This window comes from Melopsittacus undulatus, chromosome 2 (genome assembly GCF_012275295.1).
Source record: "Melopsittacus undulatus isolate bMelUnd1 chromosome 2, bMelUnd1.mat.Z, whole genome shotgun sequence".
NCBI lineage: Eukaryota > Metazoa > Chordata > Aves > Psittaciformes > Psittaculidae > Melopsittacus > Melopsittacus undulatus.
The window spans coordinates 54424543-54440894 of NC_047528.1; the positions used below are offsets into that span (position 1 = coordinate 54424543).

The window sequence follows — 16352 nt, forward strand, 5'->3', positions numbered from 1 at the left end:
AGCATTCTCTGTTCAGGGAAAAGACTTGATACATTTTTTCTCCCTAGCAGATTTTACATTATAGATTCTGATCTTCCTTGGTTGACTTGGTGTTAAATTTGCTGTATCTTCTGCAAAATAGTTTTAAACATCATGGGCATCCCTCTGTAGCAGCATCAGTGCTCGCTTATGCAGAATCACGTCAGGTTTCTCACAATGTCATGCTCTTATTAACTGCTTTAATTTCACTGAAATTCTCATACTATTCGTCATTTTCAGCTGCCAGTAGCTTGTAGTATAAACAGAAACACTCAGTTTAAACTACCCTCAAATACGTCTTAGTGTATCTTTTATACAGCAGCCATGCAGCATCTATGCTATCCCTCCTGCCTCTTTGTACAATGGCATTTTTCATCCTTGTGGGGAATGTCAGTATTTTCTGTGCCCATGGCTCAGTAAGCAATACTTAGATCTCACGGAAAAAGTAGATGCTTATCCAGATACTCCCATCCCCAAATGTTCCAGTTGCTGGCTCTTCCTGTATTTATTTACATGTCGCATATGTTACAAGTTAAACCAGCACTTCTCTAAAATTAGGCAATGAGTTAAATTTTTCCAGTAAACACTGAATTACTTTCATTTTAATTAAAAAAATAAAGCAGATACTCTGCTGAAGGTATTCTAGATGTTTAAAGAATTAAGTTTCAGTGATCAGGGACACTTTGGTATTTATGAGAAAAACCTATGGAATATTGGTCGATAGTGACAATTTTTTTATTTTTTCATTTTTTTTAAGTGTATTTGGATTTTTCCTATGGATTTTATTCAGAAGTCATTGAAAGGAATTAAAGGGTAGAAAAGCATCCAGTTCCAATCCCCTGTCATGAGCAGGGATACCTTCCACTAGACCAAGTTGTTCCAAGCCCATCCAACCTAGCCTTGAACACTTCTATGGTTGGAGCATTCACAACCTCCTTGGCAACACATTCCATTACCTCACCACCCTCACAGTAAATAACAACTTCTTTATATCTAACCTGTTCAGGTTTAAGCCCAGTCTTTTCCCCTTGTCCTGTCACTACAGTCCCTGATGAATGTTCCCTCTCCAGCATCCCTGTAGGCCCCCTTCAGATACTGGAAGGCTGTTATGAGGTCTCCACGCAGCCTTCTCTTCTCCACGCTGAACAGCCCCAACTTTCTCAGCCTCTCTTCATGCGGGAGGTGCTCAAGCCCCCTGATCATCCTCGTGGACCTTGTAGCCAAGCTTCCTTCATATTTTCTTTAATATTGCATTAAAACATTTGTGGCTTTGTACTGGAATCATTCTGGAAATTTTGCAAGAGGAGTAGGATTTTCAACTGCATTTAACTCATAAGTATGTTCTGTTAACAGTTGACAGCTTCATTGGTGACTTTTTCTTAAATCCTGCCTCTCATAATTGAAAACTATGTGTATATTCGTATGTTGTCTTATTTGTTGTAATTTATTTGGGTTTTGACATTTTTGCATTGATTTGTGCAGTTCATAGGTCCACATAAGGATTTTTTTTTGCTTAGCAGCTACTGTATCACCTTAGTGTTTAAGTGTCTGAACTCTGCACAGGGTCAGGCAGCTGAGGATGGGCTCTGTAAAAATCAACTCTTCAGGTGGGTGTTGGAATCATTCAGGAGGAATTACCATTTCCTATTGGCATTTTTAGTTGCAGAAAAGCCTCCCTCGCAGCCTTCTGACTCTACAGGCTTCCTGAGACATGGGTGCCTTGGGGCAGCTGTCCCTTTCCAAGATTCAGAGCCATGAACCTTCTCCTGAAGGTAGGGATGGCTCCGAGTCTTCCCTTAAAGGGAGATTTGTGCTGTGTGGTGGGTTTCAGCATCACACGAAAGTCACCATGAGGTTCCCCCTTTGCTTATGAGGCTGCAGCCTGACATCTCTGAGGAGAAGAGCTGCTTATCCCAATGAGGGGCACTGGGGTACTCTGCAGAAACGAGCAAACTGCTGAGTCACTGCTATGTGCACAAAGTCTTTCGGACCTAGAGCGAATTCCATGGGAGATGGAGCAGTTTCTTTTGTAGTGATGAGGATTTGAGGGGATCTAAATGTGTTATTCAGAGATACCCCTGGTCTTTTTTGGCCTCACCCCTAAAGATTTTAGATGAGGAGGGCCATTTTCTTCCTGGGTATGATTTTATTGCCTTCAGTAACAGTGGGTCAGAGACAATTTGAGCTTTTCTAGTCAGAAAAAAGAGCAAGCAGTTGCTGGGAAGAGTAGCCCTGATTGTGGGCCTCTGAAACCAAAGAAAAGCTTCAAAATGCAAGTTCTGATTAAATGAAATAGCAGAATCAAAGCATGAGTAGTAACGTCCCACCATACTCTCATGTCAAAAGGATCCTTTTATTCAGAAAGCTTTTAGCTTGATGATTTTCTTTTATGCTTCTTAGGCAGTAATTTTGTGCCTATGAGCACATGTGTGTGTGCACGTGTGTGTCTGGGCATGTTATTTTCTACTCTGAAAATGCCAGTGCTCTTTGTGAGTAATGTTTTTTTTTTTTGTGATTTCAGGTTCCTGCCACTGTGGAAAGTGCATTTGTTCACCACAGGAATGGTACATTTCGGGTGATTTCTGTGAATGTGATGACAGAGACTGTGACAAACACGATGGTCTCATTTGCACAGGTGCAGTACAGGCTAACACTTAATTGCTTCAGGAAACAAACTGTGTTGATGGGAATTATATTAAACAAAGCCTGGCTTCTTCTTCCTCCACTGACGGAGGAAGTGCATTTGCTGGTTATTCAAACCTGCTATAATTGTTTCTTCATGCAATGTGATAATCAACTTAAGGTTTCAAAACACCAGTTGAAAGCCTGAGTATGAATTTAAATAAGTAAGCCAGCTATGAAATCCATCAACACTTCACTGTAATAGACTACAATTTACTGCTTTTTGGCAAAGGACACGCAGTGTGGACAGGACGTTTTGATAATGAGATTTCTTTAGCTTTTGTTCTCTTACTGGGTTTTCTATATACATATTGCTTTTAAGTCATAGACAAAATTCACTTGTCTGATGATCTTTGGTAGGTGAGTGGCATAGCTGTGTGGGTTAACAGAGCTTCCTAGCAATCAGACAGTTCTCAGTGGGAGGCTGAAATACCTGACAGTTTTTCTCCTGACATGATGGCTAGTGATTAAAGCAGCTTCACCTTAATATTGTCTGAGAGTTCAGGTGGCAGATGTGGATAGAAATGGGTAGGCTGCCACCAAACCCTCATGACAAATCCAGTGACAAGAAGGAACACAGGAATTGTAAATTAACTCACTGGCTGCTTCCTGTTACAAAGCTTATTTTTAGAAGTCTTTGCTGAGCAATTATTAGATGTGGAGGAAATCTGAAAGCCAATTAGAGTGAAAGTGGGAGGGCTGACACTCATAAATTGTCTCACAGCTAATCCTATTAGCAAGGGTCCTTTTCTGGGGGATAGTACCCAGAATAGAGGCAAGGAGTCTTCAGCTTCAGCAGCTCTTCATACATTCTCATAAAGTCAGTGGGAAGACTCATCACATAGGAAACCCAGGCTGTAGAAGTCTCCAGCTAAGCATCCAGGAGTCATGAGAAATATTTAAATAAAACAGAAGTAACCTTTCTCCACTGCAAAAGAGGGCCAACACATTTTTCATAGAGGGTTTGAGATATTATTTATTTTTATAGCACTTCTGCGAATTTAGGTTTAATGTTTTTCATTTTCAAAGTGTTTTTATTGCTATTCTGATTGTAACTTTTTTATGTCCTTTTCTTTCTAAATGATAGTTAAAAGTAATCTTGGTTTTCCTTGTACCTGGAGGTACAGTGTGAACACTGAGCCTCAACAGCAGAGTACAAGTAAAGGTGGCATAATTGAAATATTTTCCGTTCTGCTAATGGAATTATTGAGAGAATGCTATTAGTGCTTTGTAAGTATAGGTTTAGGGTAGCTTCTTAATGCAATGGTACAGTAATTGCTTTCTTCCAAACCCCCCCCCCCCCCCCCAAACATTGTGGGGGAAACCATAAAGGAACAATGCAGATTTTAGCATGGCTTTTTACTTCCCATAAAACACATTTTAATGTGGTACATTTCAATTATGATAATTGCCCTTTATTCATTCTGTTCTAGGCAATGGTGTTTGTAGCTGTGGAAACTGTGAGTGCTGGGAAGGATGGAATGGAAATGCTTGTGAAATATGGCTGGGAAGAGAATATCCTTAACAAAGCCCATCAAAGACTAAGAAGGTTTTTTGTTTTTCTTCAGGCTGCTAGAACATTTCATTTCAGAAGTATTCAGTATGTGGGTGTGCATGCATGCACACGTACTTGGGTGTAAAATCTTTAGAACACTCATCTGAGGGCCTGCACCATAAAGAAATGCATAACAGAACTAAAAGAAAAAAAAAAAAAAGAAACTGCTTTGGGAGCTGGAGAGTCCAGGCTCTAAAATGTGAAGTCATAAAATACTATAAAGGCCCTGTGGAACTTTCCAGAATATTTTTGTAAATTCAGTGGGACCGAGATTACACCCGTAATTCCTATTTCTTGAGCAACCTTTGGGAAAGGTGCAAGAAAGCCTTTTTACTAAACATTATTTACTTGGTTGTCACCTCTCTGCATCAGTATGTAACAACAGTACTCCTGTAGAAGTGCAGCACTAGTTGAATATTTGTCAAATGATTAATTTGATTCATTTTGTGGTGTCTGACAAATACATTGTTTGGCCCTATTTTATTTTCCAACAACAGTTTCTGAATATGTACCAGCTCATAAATTGAGAGAAGCTGTAAAGAAGATTATACAAATATTGGTGATTTTTTTATTTGGTCAAAGAATTGTATTTGGATAACTGAGGTCCAGTTACCTGACAGCCATAGACTGAAGACCTAAGTTGTTGGAACATACCCTTGTCCATAAGAGAACTTCTTAGTTTCTATGGTTAATGTGTCAATAAGTTGATTATCTAGTCTATATATTACAATACTTTCAAATACATAACCTATAGGAGTATAAGGAACGAAACTATTAAAGATATAAATGTATGATTACCTATTCTGAATATGTATCCTGCAACTCATATGTACTTTCATCATGCTGTTCTATGTATGTACAGTTGCCTGTTAAAGCAAATGAAAATTTGTTATACCAATAACTTTTAGGATGACAATTCTGTATGCTATTAGAAATCATTGTTTGGAACAGATTGCGCTGTCACACATGATATTCATTGAATCTAAATGATTTTATAGAAATAGGGAGCCTGAAGGTCAACTGACTTAAAAAAACAGCTGTGCTATTCGGTAGCTGGGTCTCAGCCAAAGATGTTCAGACAATAGCAACAAAGTAATTAAAGTTTTAATGCAGTAAATACAAACAAAGCAGTGGTATGAACAAAAAATTTTATTTTTATTTTCCAATGGTGAAATGCTGCTCAGTGTGAAATTCACATTGAGTTATGAACGATGCACAACTATTGGGACTTCCCTAACTTATTTACATAGGAGTCTCTTTTTTTTTTACATGTAGATTTGGCAGCCCTTGAATTCTTTAGAGCAAAAAGAGATACAGACATTTTAGGTTCAGAAGTGCTTACATTTTGTGAAACCATGATTGAGCAAGAAATTGTTTAAATGGTTGGACAGTATTTCTTTTTAATACCAAACTGTAACATTGTGGTTTAGGTGCCAAGGTCCTGATTTTTGAAGAGGTACATGATTCAGCAATAAAGGAACTATATATCAAGCAAAAAAGGAATTTCCATGATTAGCCTAAAAATTACATTTGTTTTAAAAAGGACAATTTTGAAATAGGAAAATACAATGGTACAGGACACGTAATAGAATGCAAAAATTTTATATGCACTTATTTTATTATTGCCCTTTCCCATGTAGTTTTCCCTTTTTTACCCTTTTTTTTTAGCTTTACTTGGATTCTTTCTTTCTGAAGTTTAAGTTTATGAAACACATATTGTCAGGGAGTATAATCACCAAACATTAATGCATAACTTCTAGAAAAGCTATGCGGATAACTAATAAGACATACATCCCAAAGCTGCTAGCTGCTCTCTTCTCAAGTGATCAAATTATCAGGCAGAGTTCTAAAATGTATTGATACAGTATAAAGAACTTTCAAAGTAAATTAATCTTGAAATTATGGAGCTTAACAGGAATACTTTCCTAGATTTTAACATGTATGCATTTAGTCAACCCTGGTGTCTGGAGAGCACAGATTGTTGGTTTTATTTCTATTTATGAATACCGCTGACCTTAATCATCTCATAATCAGTGTTTTTTTCACATATACATTCATCTGCTGGAGTATAAGTAATGAAAGATACGAAGTTTTCCTTGATTTCCTTCCATTTGTGTTTAGTATTGTAATAAGAAAATAGTATATAATCAAAACTCTCTCTAAGTTCAGTAGATGACTTTAAAGGTTTCAGGGCATGGTAAGCAGATTTATATATCCCATAGATCAGCCATGATATTTCAAGTATTCATATGCATAAGAACAATTCTTTAGAGGGTTGTAATGTCATATTTGATGCATTTTACTTTGTATTTTGCTTTCATTTTAAATTTATATACTTAAAGAGTGTAAGATAATTCTGATTTCTAGTTAGATTTATTTAATATTTTTTTTAGACCCAATCAGCTCCAACATTTTGGCTACTGGATGGATTATGTAGCCACAGCATTTCAGAAAATGTTATCCAACTCATTTGTTAAGGTACATATACAAAAAATAGTAGAATATTCTAAGACAGCTACTGTCAGTGGTTTGTTAAAATGTAAATTAGCAAACAAAATGGTGCTATCACTAGAAACCTTGAAGTATTAACTAAGACTACTAAAAACATAATGTATGCATAAGTTCCTTTCCAATTTTTATGCTGTTTCTTATAACATTGCTTGAACATTCCCCCCACTCTTCATGCTAAGGTAACTGGTGATGTAACTCCCAGCAGATCTGTTTTGTGGCTCACTTCCTTGCTAAAAAATGAGTTCAGAAGAATAACATTATTATTCCACATATGTGAAATAATAGCTGTATTAATAAATTGTGATTTTGCACCTCATTCCCTGTGATGGGAATTCCAGATGCATAAACTGTAACAGCAAGAAGAGGTATAAGGGATTGGAACATAGTGCTTGATTCTTCATGCCCAGTGACTGTAAAAAAATTGCTTTTAGGCCTGTGGCAAAAGGCAAAAGATGGCAAAACCAAACTGGATGTATTTTCTACTGGCTGGATTTATAAACCTTATAAATAAAAGACACTATATTCTTTCTTTCTTATTCTGAGAGAAAAAACACAATCCAGAAGTATGCTGAATGCTTCTACAATCAACTTGCCTACTGCATATATCTATAATATCACCTATGAACCCGCTGTGGACTAATTTCCTTCTATAAATTATTGACCTACTTATTGACCCTTTTTTCACTTTGTAGCTAAATGACACTGGCATGAAGAAAGCTAAGTTGAATATTTCTGTGACTAAGTAACAGAAGAAAAATTTTATTATATCTTTAAAAATAAGTCATGGCATTTGCATTAGTCATCACAAAAAACCCTTGTTATTAGAGATTTTAAAAAGCATTGCAGAGAATAGGAGTTTATCTAAGGGGGCTTTTAAAAGATAGATAATCTCCTTACTTAGTCTAATTTTACTTGCATTCCCATTTGAATAGAGCTGAATAATTTCTTCTTTATACCAATAAATGGATGGATCAGCAAGATAGATGCACTTTTTATGCATGGACCAAACTGCCTGCTTTCATACCTCATTGCTTATGCTGGTTTTAAACCAAGATCGAAAGGTTTCCAATATATATAGAAAAAGCCAGAGTTGTTAGCGTTGCTTCAGGTATATACCATTGTCAAACTGAACTGCTTTATATTCTGAGGGGAGGTGTGTGTGGAAAGGGTGTTAAGAACCAACCTGACTCTACACTAGTTAAGTTTATGAAAATTACAGTATATTAAAAAATTATTTGAGAGTGGCTAAACCCCCTGGTAAATTAAGCAAAAGCAGTGTTATGTGAACTAAAAAGCACTTATAAGCTATAGACACCTTTCCAGAGGCCCTATCATATAAACAATCTCATAAGGATTCTTGTGTATTTATAAAATCTTTGAAGTGCAACAAACCCGTGCTTTGTTGAAGTAGTTCCTATCTGCATAAAACTGGCTGTCTAAAACTGTGCATGTATGACTGACTTTGCCAAATAGAACTGTAGCTGAAACACAGGTTAAGAAAATAGGAAAGACAGAATGCAGTGTTAACATACAAAATGGTAAGATGAAGTTGGATTACTTTGCAAACAGTCTCTCAGAGATTAGATAAAACCTAGAAGAACAAAATACAAAGCAAGCATGCAAAAGATCTGGAACGCTGTGGATTCACAGACAGCTGGACATGTTAAGTACAAAAACCCCAGTCTGTAAGTACAAATTGATTCCATCAGGTTTACTATACAGTACTTTAGTAGTAACAGACAGTTGAAAACGGCTTTCACTTAACAGCAAAATTAATTTTAGAGGGAAGAAAATGGTGAAGTCTCATCCTGGAGAACAGCAAGAGAGGTATTATATTAAGGAGCTAAAATTTTCTTTGGCATGGTAAAAGGGGAGAACTGAGTTTGCCAACCTATTTACATGAAGTTTCACCATCCTGTGGCCAGTGCAATAATGTTTTGCACACTCTACTTCTTACATAAACTTTTTTATTGTTTTCTGGTATGCCTTCATATAAATGTTTTATTCATCATGTTGAATCTGTGTATACAACAAATAAGAATAAACACAAATTGTACAATGCAGACAAATTCTTTGCATATATGTATGTAAATTTAGTAATACTGACCAACAAACCTTTGACAGACACAACCTACTACATGCAGTTCATCTTTGCCATCTCCCATGCAACATATGAGACGAGACAAAATTAAAGGGAGGAAACAAAGCACAAAGACCCTTTTGACATGTTTAAACAGACTGTAGAAAAAATATTTTTAGGACATCTATTCAGTGGATTAAACTCACATATGGATTTAGCCCATAGAAACAAAAATGGAAAATGAGAACAAAATGCTGTATTATTTCCAGTATGTACTAACTGCTCACAAAAACTAAATACTGCCTTAATTATAGCCTCCCAAGCTGGTTTGCAGATCGTGACGACTCAGGATCAGAAGTTTAATGTTAAAAACAATACTTATGTAGCATCAGGCCATGAACCAGAACCTCCTTGCAACCAGGTCTCCAGCCCTGCTCTTCCCAAGCTTTTACACCAGGAGAGTGAAAAGATGGCTGGATAGGACATGAACACATGTATTCCCTCCTCATGAACTCTTACACAATTCAGGTAAGAGAGGAAGGAGTGTAGCCTTCAGCTGTATTATCTTATTCAAAATCTTGTGGAAAAGCCTGGGGCCTCATCAGGGACCCAGCAGACAGTACAACATCAAGACTGCTGCCTCCCATTGGTCCTCCAGATGCAGAGCAAGCTCCCAGCCCACCATGTAGGTTGCTTTGGTTTGGTTTGGTTTTGTTTTCTCAGGGATGGTGCACAAATCCCACTGGACCAGGTGGGATGAGAAGGGTGCACCAAAGTTTTTAATAAAGTGTTGTTTTCCCCAAGCAAGGATATTTAGTGCTAGCAGGCAAGGGCACAGTCTAAGTCAAAGTTTCTTTCCATTTTTATCACAGTATTAGAGTAGGTTTGTATTTTATTTTTTTTATCTACATGGATAGTGGGTTTCATGCTTAACTCATTCCCTCCCTAGAAAGACCCGACATCAAGTGTTAGCTTGCTGTTCTCATAGTACATATATAAACAAGGAAGTCTGGCCTACAGAAAAAAAATATCTATATTATAGCAGCTTTACAGTAGCCTCCTAGAAGAGTGCACTAAATGTTGCTTATAAAAACAGAACACGTTTGAAAACTAGCATGAAGAGTTCATTCAGACTGAATCAGTTCAGCTGAGCAGAGAGGGAGTTTGAAATAACCTGCGGTCTCTGCTAGGGACTTCAGCACAAAGATGTGATAAAACAAACTACCAGAAATACAGTGCTAAAAAAAGAATGCGTGATTTCCATTTTTTTTGTCTTTAACTATCAAGGTAACAGCAAGAGGCCAAGAGAGCATTGTCACACAATTTTCCAGACTGAGGTACAGTTTGGTCCTTCTTGCCCTCTCTGAGAAACAAATACCTTCCTAAGCATACACAGAGTACCCATATTTTTAGTCTTCTGAAAGCTTGTGACTAAGTGTGTAACACTTCGATGGCATCTCTGTGGTATTCTATAAACCTCCCTCCCTCCTCAACGTTGGTTTAATTGTTCGCAAGTGACAAACTCAAAGGGTTGATGTTGTTTCTGGTAATATGATCCAAGGCTTCAATTTCATAATGTTTTTGATTTCTGCTAGGTTCATGTAGGAGAAAGTACAGTATACAGAGATCAAGGCAAGGCACCTTCAATCTAGCAATTTGGTGGGCATATTATCCTAGGAAGCTGGGTGGAGGTATGTACTGGGATATCAGTGAGATACATAGGACAGGACTTTGCATGCTTAGCTAAAAAGAAAAACAAAGGTTTGTAATATGTCCAGTTTTAAAACTTTTTTTTTTTTAAAACACCAGAAATATTAAACTATAATTTGTAACTACCCTTTGCATTGGTGCTGCAAAAAAAGAACACAACGACACCCTTGCCCATGCTTTGCTAAGTAGGAGTGGGATTCAGCCAAAAATAACAATGGCATTAAGTTCAGTTCCTTAAAAACAGGAAAGGATATTATATTTGAAATGGATTTAGGTAGCGCAATTCTGGTTAGTCTTAATTACTTTTAATTAATTAATTGGTAGTGGTTGTTTTTCAAACAATGAAGATTTAGTAGATGAAAAATGAGCCTTAATTCAGGCCTACAAGGCCTACAAAATTCTTTGGACCCACTTTCCCAAAAATGAGTGGGTCTTGCTCGCTGGGCAAGGCAAATGTTACCATTACCAGTAAGCCTGTGATATGTATAAAACACACACACAAAAAGAAACTAAAGGGGGATGCCAAACACTTGTTTCAGAAAACTTCCTGTTGGTTGTGTTTGACACTCTTCCCTCCACTATAATGCCAACCTCAGAAGCACAGTATCTGCTCTAAAGAGTATTCACGTTTAATCAATATTGTAAGCCAGAGACATCAATCCTATTCTTTATAGATATAATTTGGAATAATAGATTTTTGAAGGCTTCCTGATTCCCTGATTGCTTTCAAAACTAAGCCACCGGCAACACTTAAGTTATAGAGAAACACAATCCCTGCAAAAGGTCACAGACAGTGGAGCGAGCAGCCTTATAAAAAAGGGAAGAGAAATCCATAATAGCACAGGTTTACAGCATCTAACTAGAAATTACTTGATTATTTGTGTGCTACAAAATAGAACTTAAACACATGGATTTTGCTGAAACTGGACTCAAAAAGGGATTATGGGCAATTGTCAGCAGGCAAGGTATCAAGTGTACTTGTGAAGTATGTCATTCACATGAAGTGTCACAGTCACAGAAAAGATATTAAAAAGGCATTCCAATATCTGGTAGGGCATTCCATGGTCTGAGTTTAGCTGGTTCATCCAGGTGTCTTCTTGTTGTGGGTGGAGCTACATGTTGAGATTTATCCACTTGCAACAACTCAGTTCAGAAACAGCAATGGGCAAGTCTGTGACTTGCCGCAAGCTGATCCACAGACACTGCAGCGGGGAAGTCTGGCAAGGATAAATGGCTCAACTGTACTCAGGACTCAGTAAGTCACAACACCTGTGAGGATCTGGCTATGTCGTCTTACTCTTGTTAACTGGTTTGCCGCCATTCATTATTGCAGATGCACTTGTGCTTTTACTTGGAGTTACCCCAGCCTTTGGCACTGTTTCTCCAATATCATGCAAAGATGGTTCTCGATACATGGCAACTGAGGGAGAAAAGAGAAAATGAGAGATATTTGTAAGAATACATCTCATTTAAGAGCTCATCTCAAATAGGATTAATTTTCTACAACAACAGATATTGCAACATAATCTATGTTCCTCTCATAAGCATGAGGGAAACTACTTCGACAGTCACTTGTTTGCATAGCTGATAGCTTTGCCTGACCCTCCAAATTTCTCACTTCCTCTGTATCTGACTTACTTAAAAAAGCAGCAGGAAACTGTATATTTCCTTGTTTAATAGAAACTATAGAAGCCTTGGGAATGAAAAACTACTGTCTTTGCATGAGGCAGACACACAAAAATGTACATACATATACACATACGTATATACGTGTGTGTGTATGTATATATATATATACAGACCTTAAGTAAACACTGCAAGTTTTTAGAAGTAAAATATGGTAAGACAGATGGTGTCTAACAAATGGATCATATGATAAGTTGTCTAGACTAACGTGTTCTTTTTTTTAGTCCTGCATGAAAGACTAAGCTTGGGTCCAGTTCTACAAAGTTATTTGTACACCTGTCTCCCAAATCTGAGGACCTTGGTCGTGATCTCTTCAGGTGTGTACTGAAGAAATGTGCAGGACATACTGCAGAGTACACAAAAGATTTGAGATCTTTATTCCTCATTTCCAAAAACATAGGCAGTAGCCACTGATCTCCACTGAATGTATAAGCATGGAAATCTCCAAATTAAACTGTTAACTGAATTCTTAGAGGAATTACAAGTTTGCCGCTGGGGTTCAGTCCCTACATAACCTCTTCAAATCCTTTGAGGAAAATACATGTTTTCAATTACACAGTTCCAGCATTATGCTGCCTTAATGATTAATGCTCTTGGATAATTCAATTTCATTTTCCATGTCACTATATCAGGTAATATTCCCACGTATAACTAACTTCAGTAGCACTTACTTGTATTAGAGCAACATTAAAAGAGGTGTCAAAGCAGTCAAAGGAATTACTCATCACAGTGTGATTTCAGGACTGGCTGTGTGCTGCCATAGAGAGCACAGTCCCTTCATCTCTTGGCTAATTAAAGTAAGAGGCTGGAGCATCAGAGTTCTGACCTTGATCTTCAGTGGTGTGAAGTTTCATAATAAATATGAAGGGCCCCATAGCATCATTAACTAATCAAACACTTGTTCTAACATTTTCAATGACATAATCTAACTCCTTCCATGGCTTCTGAAAGTCTGAAATTAAATGTCTTCTCTAGAGTACATAACACTGGTTATGTTCTATGTTTTCGGAGTGTACCAATTACTTTGTTTAGGACACTTTGCTGATTTAATTAAAGAGCTTGATGAAATAACATTGTAACCTATGAAAATATGAAATCAACTTGAGCTGGAGTTATAAAGTAAGAAATTATATAGTACAGCTGTCAGACTTGATGACTCTCACAGGCAATATAAAACGAGTTATTTCTATGTAAGTCTAGTCTAAGCTATTTTGATAAAGTATGAACATACAAACATAAATGAAAAAAGTAACTTCTTTCCTAATCTATAGGAATAGATTTTGCTTTTAAAGCTGCTCTGGCTTTCCATCCACACCATACTTATAATTTAATATAAAGGGATGGAGATATAACATGTCGATATTGTTGAGAGCTCAAGACGAGGAAAACATGAAGGCATCATACCTGAGTTCAAGTACGAAGTTAAAACACAGAATTATTCAGATTTATTCCTTATGATGAAACTCTAAAATATTTAACAAACTGATCCCTTAATCAAAAAAATTAAGATAAATGTTAAAAGAAATTGGACTGCTAACTAAAACATTACTCAGGTGCATGTTTTCAGATGGTAAGTAATGAGATAATTTTCTGAGGCTATGTTTAGCAGTAATATCAATGATATTTGGAGTGCCATCAGGATAAGAAGCAAAAACCAGCGTATGTTTATAAAGGCCTGCAGAATACATAGGATAACCCAGAAGTACCAAGATATAAATGTATTTTTCAGAGAACGTGTGACATAATTTTAATATGTAAGGTCAGTATGACTTTTATTCACTTCTGTCTTGGTTTAAAGGCCAACTAACACAAGTTATGTGCGTTACATCAATTGGCTAAGCAATACAGAATGATTTATTTTATGAAGAGACCTTTCTGGTTTGTATTAGAAAAATTTTACTTTGAAATGCTGACATTTCATCCATTCCCTTTATAACTCCCAATTATTCTACAATATCCATTATTTCATTCTGCCTAATGAAAGGACTATTTTCTCACTGCAAGACTCACAACAGCTTTTGTCCCTACCAAGAGAATAATGCACTTCCACAGAAGATTTCTTTTCTTGAAAAATGACCTCTTAATCCCTTAGAAAAAAAATGCTTTTTACGTATGCCCTTTCTAGCATCACTATGCTGAAGCATAAACTCATTCCATTAATTCTGGGGACTGTCATTTGGAATGGTCCCTGTGCAGAGCATGCACATTTGCAAAGGGTATTTTAGAAACCATTCCCTCTTCTTCTTGTGAGATTTATTGGAGGATCTGCCAGCGATGGACGGAGCCTCACCTTCCAATGGCTTGGGTAGAAAATGAGCTGCTGGTTTTGTTTTCTTCACTCTGTTTCCTTTCATGACCTGCCCTTCTTTGTTCAGCCCCAAGAACCAGGCCCTCCCGGACTCCTGTTGTCTGTAGAGCATGGATGAGTAGATTACATAATAATTTTCAAAAACAGACTCCTTGAATTTGCACTCTGGTGTAAAAAGTTCCTGTGGGAGGAAAAGTAAATGTTAAATGTTATCTCTAATGCACGACTTCTGTTTTGTTAACATAAAAACACCTCTTCGTAAGTTTAATATACAACATCATAAGGGTCTGCTTTGAGACCAGGAGATCTGTCTTCCTCTAGAAGGCCTTCAGGTGAAGCTATTTCACCTCCCATGGATGCCTCTGTTTTTCCATCTGTGCAACAGGGATGGTATATTTTCAAAGTAGAAAGGAAGCAACATAGGCATAAAAACACTGTTTGAAATACAGGCATAATTATTACTGTGGTTAATTACTGGTAGGATATACTTGTAAAGATTAAGAAAGTCTATGCTAAAATAGCATTATTGAGAAAACAGTTGTTCCATTTTTTCATACTAAATGCAACAAACTTCCTCTATGGCTTATAACGACTAATATTTGATACTTAAAAAAATGCTGCTGCCAACATATTAAAATACATATAATTTCCTAGAGTCCCCATGGCCTGAAACACCACAGGAGAACACTATTTTGATGTACAAATTTCTGCACAAAGAAAAATATTCCTACTGACACTCACAGCATTCATCCCAAAACTGGAATGCTTTTCAGATGTCACCTTTAGTTACAGAACAGTAACTTTTACCAAGGTTAACCTAAGAACAAGCTTCTGTAGCCCAGTAGCTATATAATAATTCAAATATGTTTTTAATAGCACAAATAACTAACAAAATAAACAGCATGAACATATACTGAGACAGAATTTACCAAAATCCTTTGGAAAAAACCCAGCAAGTTAATAAGCAAATAAAATAACATTTCAAATATCATGAGAAAATAGGATTCTACATGAATGTGGTTTTCTGTATTTGGACACAGCTGCTGAAACCTGTAAAAGATATAAGATGTAAAAGGGGGAGGCAGATGTGGAAAAGTGGAAGGTAGCTTAGTAAGTCTTCAGAGCACAAACCCTGCATCCTCTTTTTTTATTTCTTTCTATTATCTCTCCCAAGAAGTAAAAATCTGGAAATGTCATATATTTTCACTTCTCCATTCACAGTATATTTTTTTCCCACCCACTTCTTTTTTGCTCCTGGATCCATGCAGTAGTGAGTTAACACACAGCACATAACGTCTTTTCAGGGTCTCTATGCCATCTCCAGCTGCCTATATATTGTGAGTATTGTAAGAATCTCAGCTGTTTCTGTCACAAATTTCCTTTCTGGAAATGAAAGTAAGTCCTTAAGGACACAGTTTGTCAGAAAGCACAGATGAAGTAGTTTTCTGAATCTGCACTAAATGTCACAGTGGACAACCAAGTTCTCTTAATGTTATCTGGTACACAGTATTTGTATTGCCATGGCTTGAGTTTCTACCTGTAAGCAAAGCTGTCATGATGGACACTGGGCATACTATTAGCTTTCTCAACTATGGAACATAATATAACCTCAAATAAAAAGAACTAGTGTATTTTATCCAACATCAGACTGAAAGCAGCAATGGCAGCACCTGGGAAATAGTTTGTGTCCCTACAATAGGTTGCTTTGTTTGTGTACACTTGTGGTACTATGTGCACAAATGAGTGTTTGTAGGTCACACTCTTTCACAGGATGCAAAAAATATTCTGTGATGTGTGCGATC

General features: G+C 36.9%; 2 protein-coding genes across 4 annotated transcripts in view; one reads left to right on the top strand and one right to left on the bottom strand.

Annotated features, from left to right (window-relative positions):
• Positions 1–8829, top strand: part of ITGBL1 (integrin subunit beta like 1) — a 134333-nt gene extending 125504 nt beyond the window's left edge. The window contains exons 10-11 of the mRNA XM_005145230.3: positions 2540–2653; positions 4134–8829. Coding sequence (XP_005145287.2) covers positions 2540–2653; positions 4134–4225 — 206 coding nt within the window. The 3' untranslated portion in view covers positions 4226–8829. The remainder of the gene's footprint in view (positions 1–2539; positions 2654–4133) is intronic.
• A 1276-nt stretch (positions 8830–10105) lies between these two features.
• The window catches only part of FGF14 (fibroblast growth factor 14), a 399679-nt gene continuing 393432 nt past the window's right edge, over positions 10106–16352 (bottom strand). For 2 of the 3 annotated variants that reach the window (XM_005145231.3, XM_034074467.1), the window contains exons 4-5: positions 14533–14731; positions 10106–11976 (exon numbers count right to left, since the gene is read on the bottom strand). In XM_005145231.3, coding sequence (XP_005145288.2) covers positions 11840–11976; positions 14533–14731 — 336 coding nt within the window. In that variant the 3' untranslated portion in view covers positions 10106–11839. The remainder of the gene's footprint in view (positions 11977–14532; positions 14732–16352) is intronic. The other variant, XM_031045566.2, reaches the window with a different exon arrangement.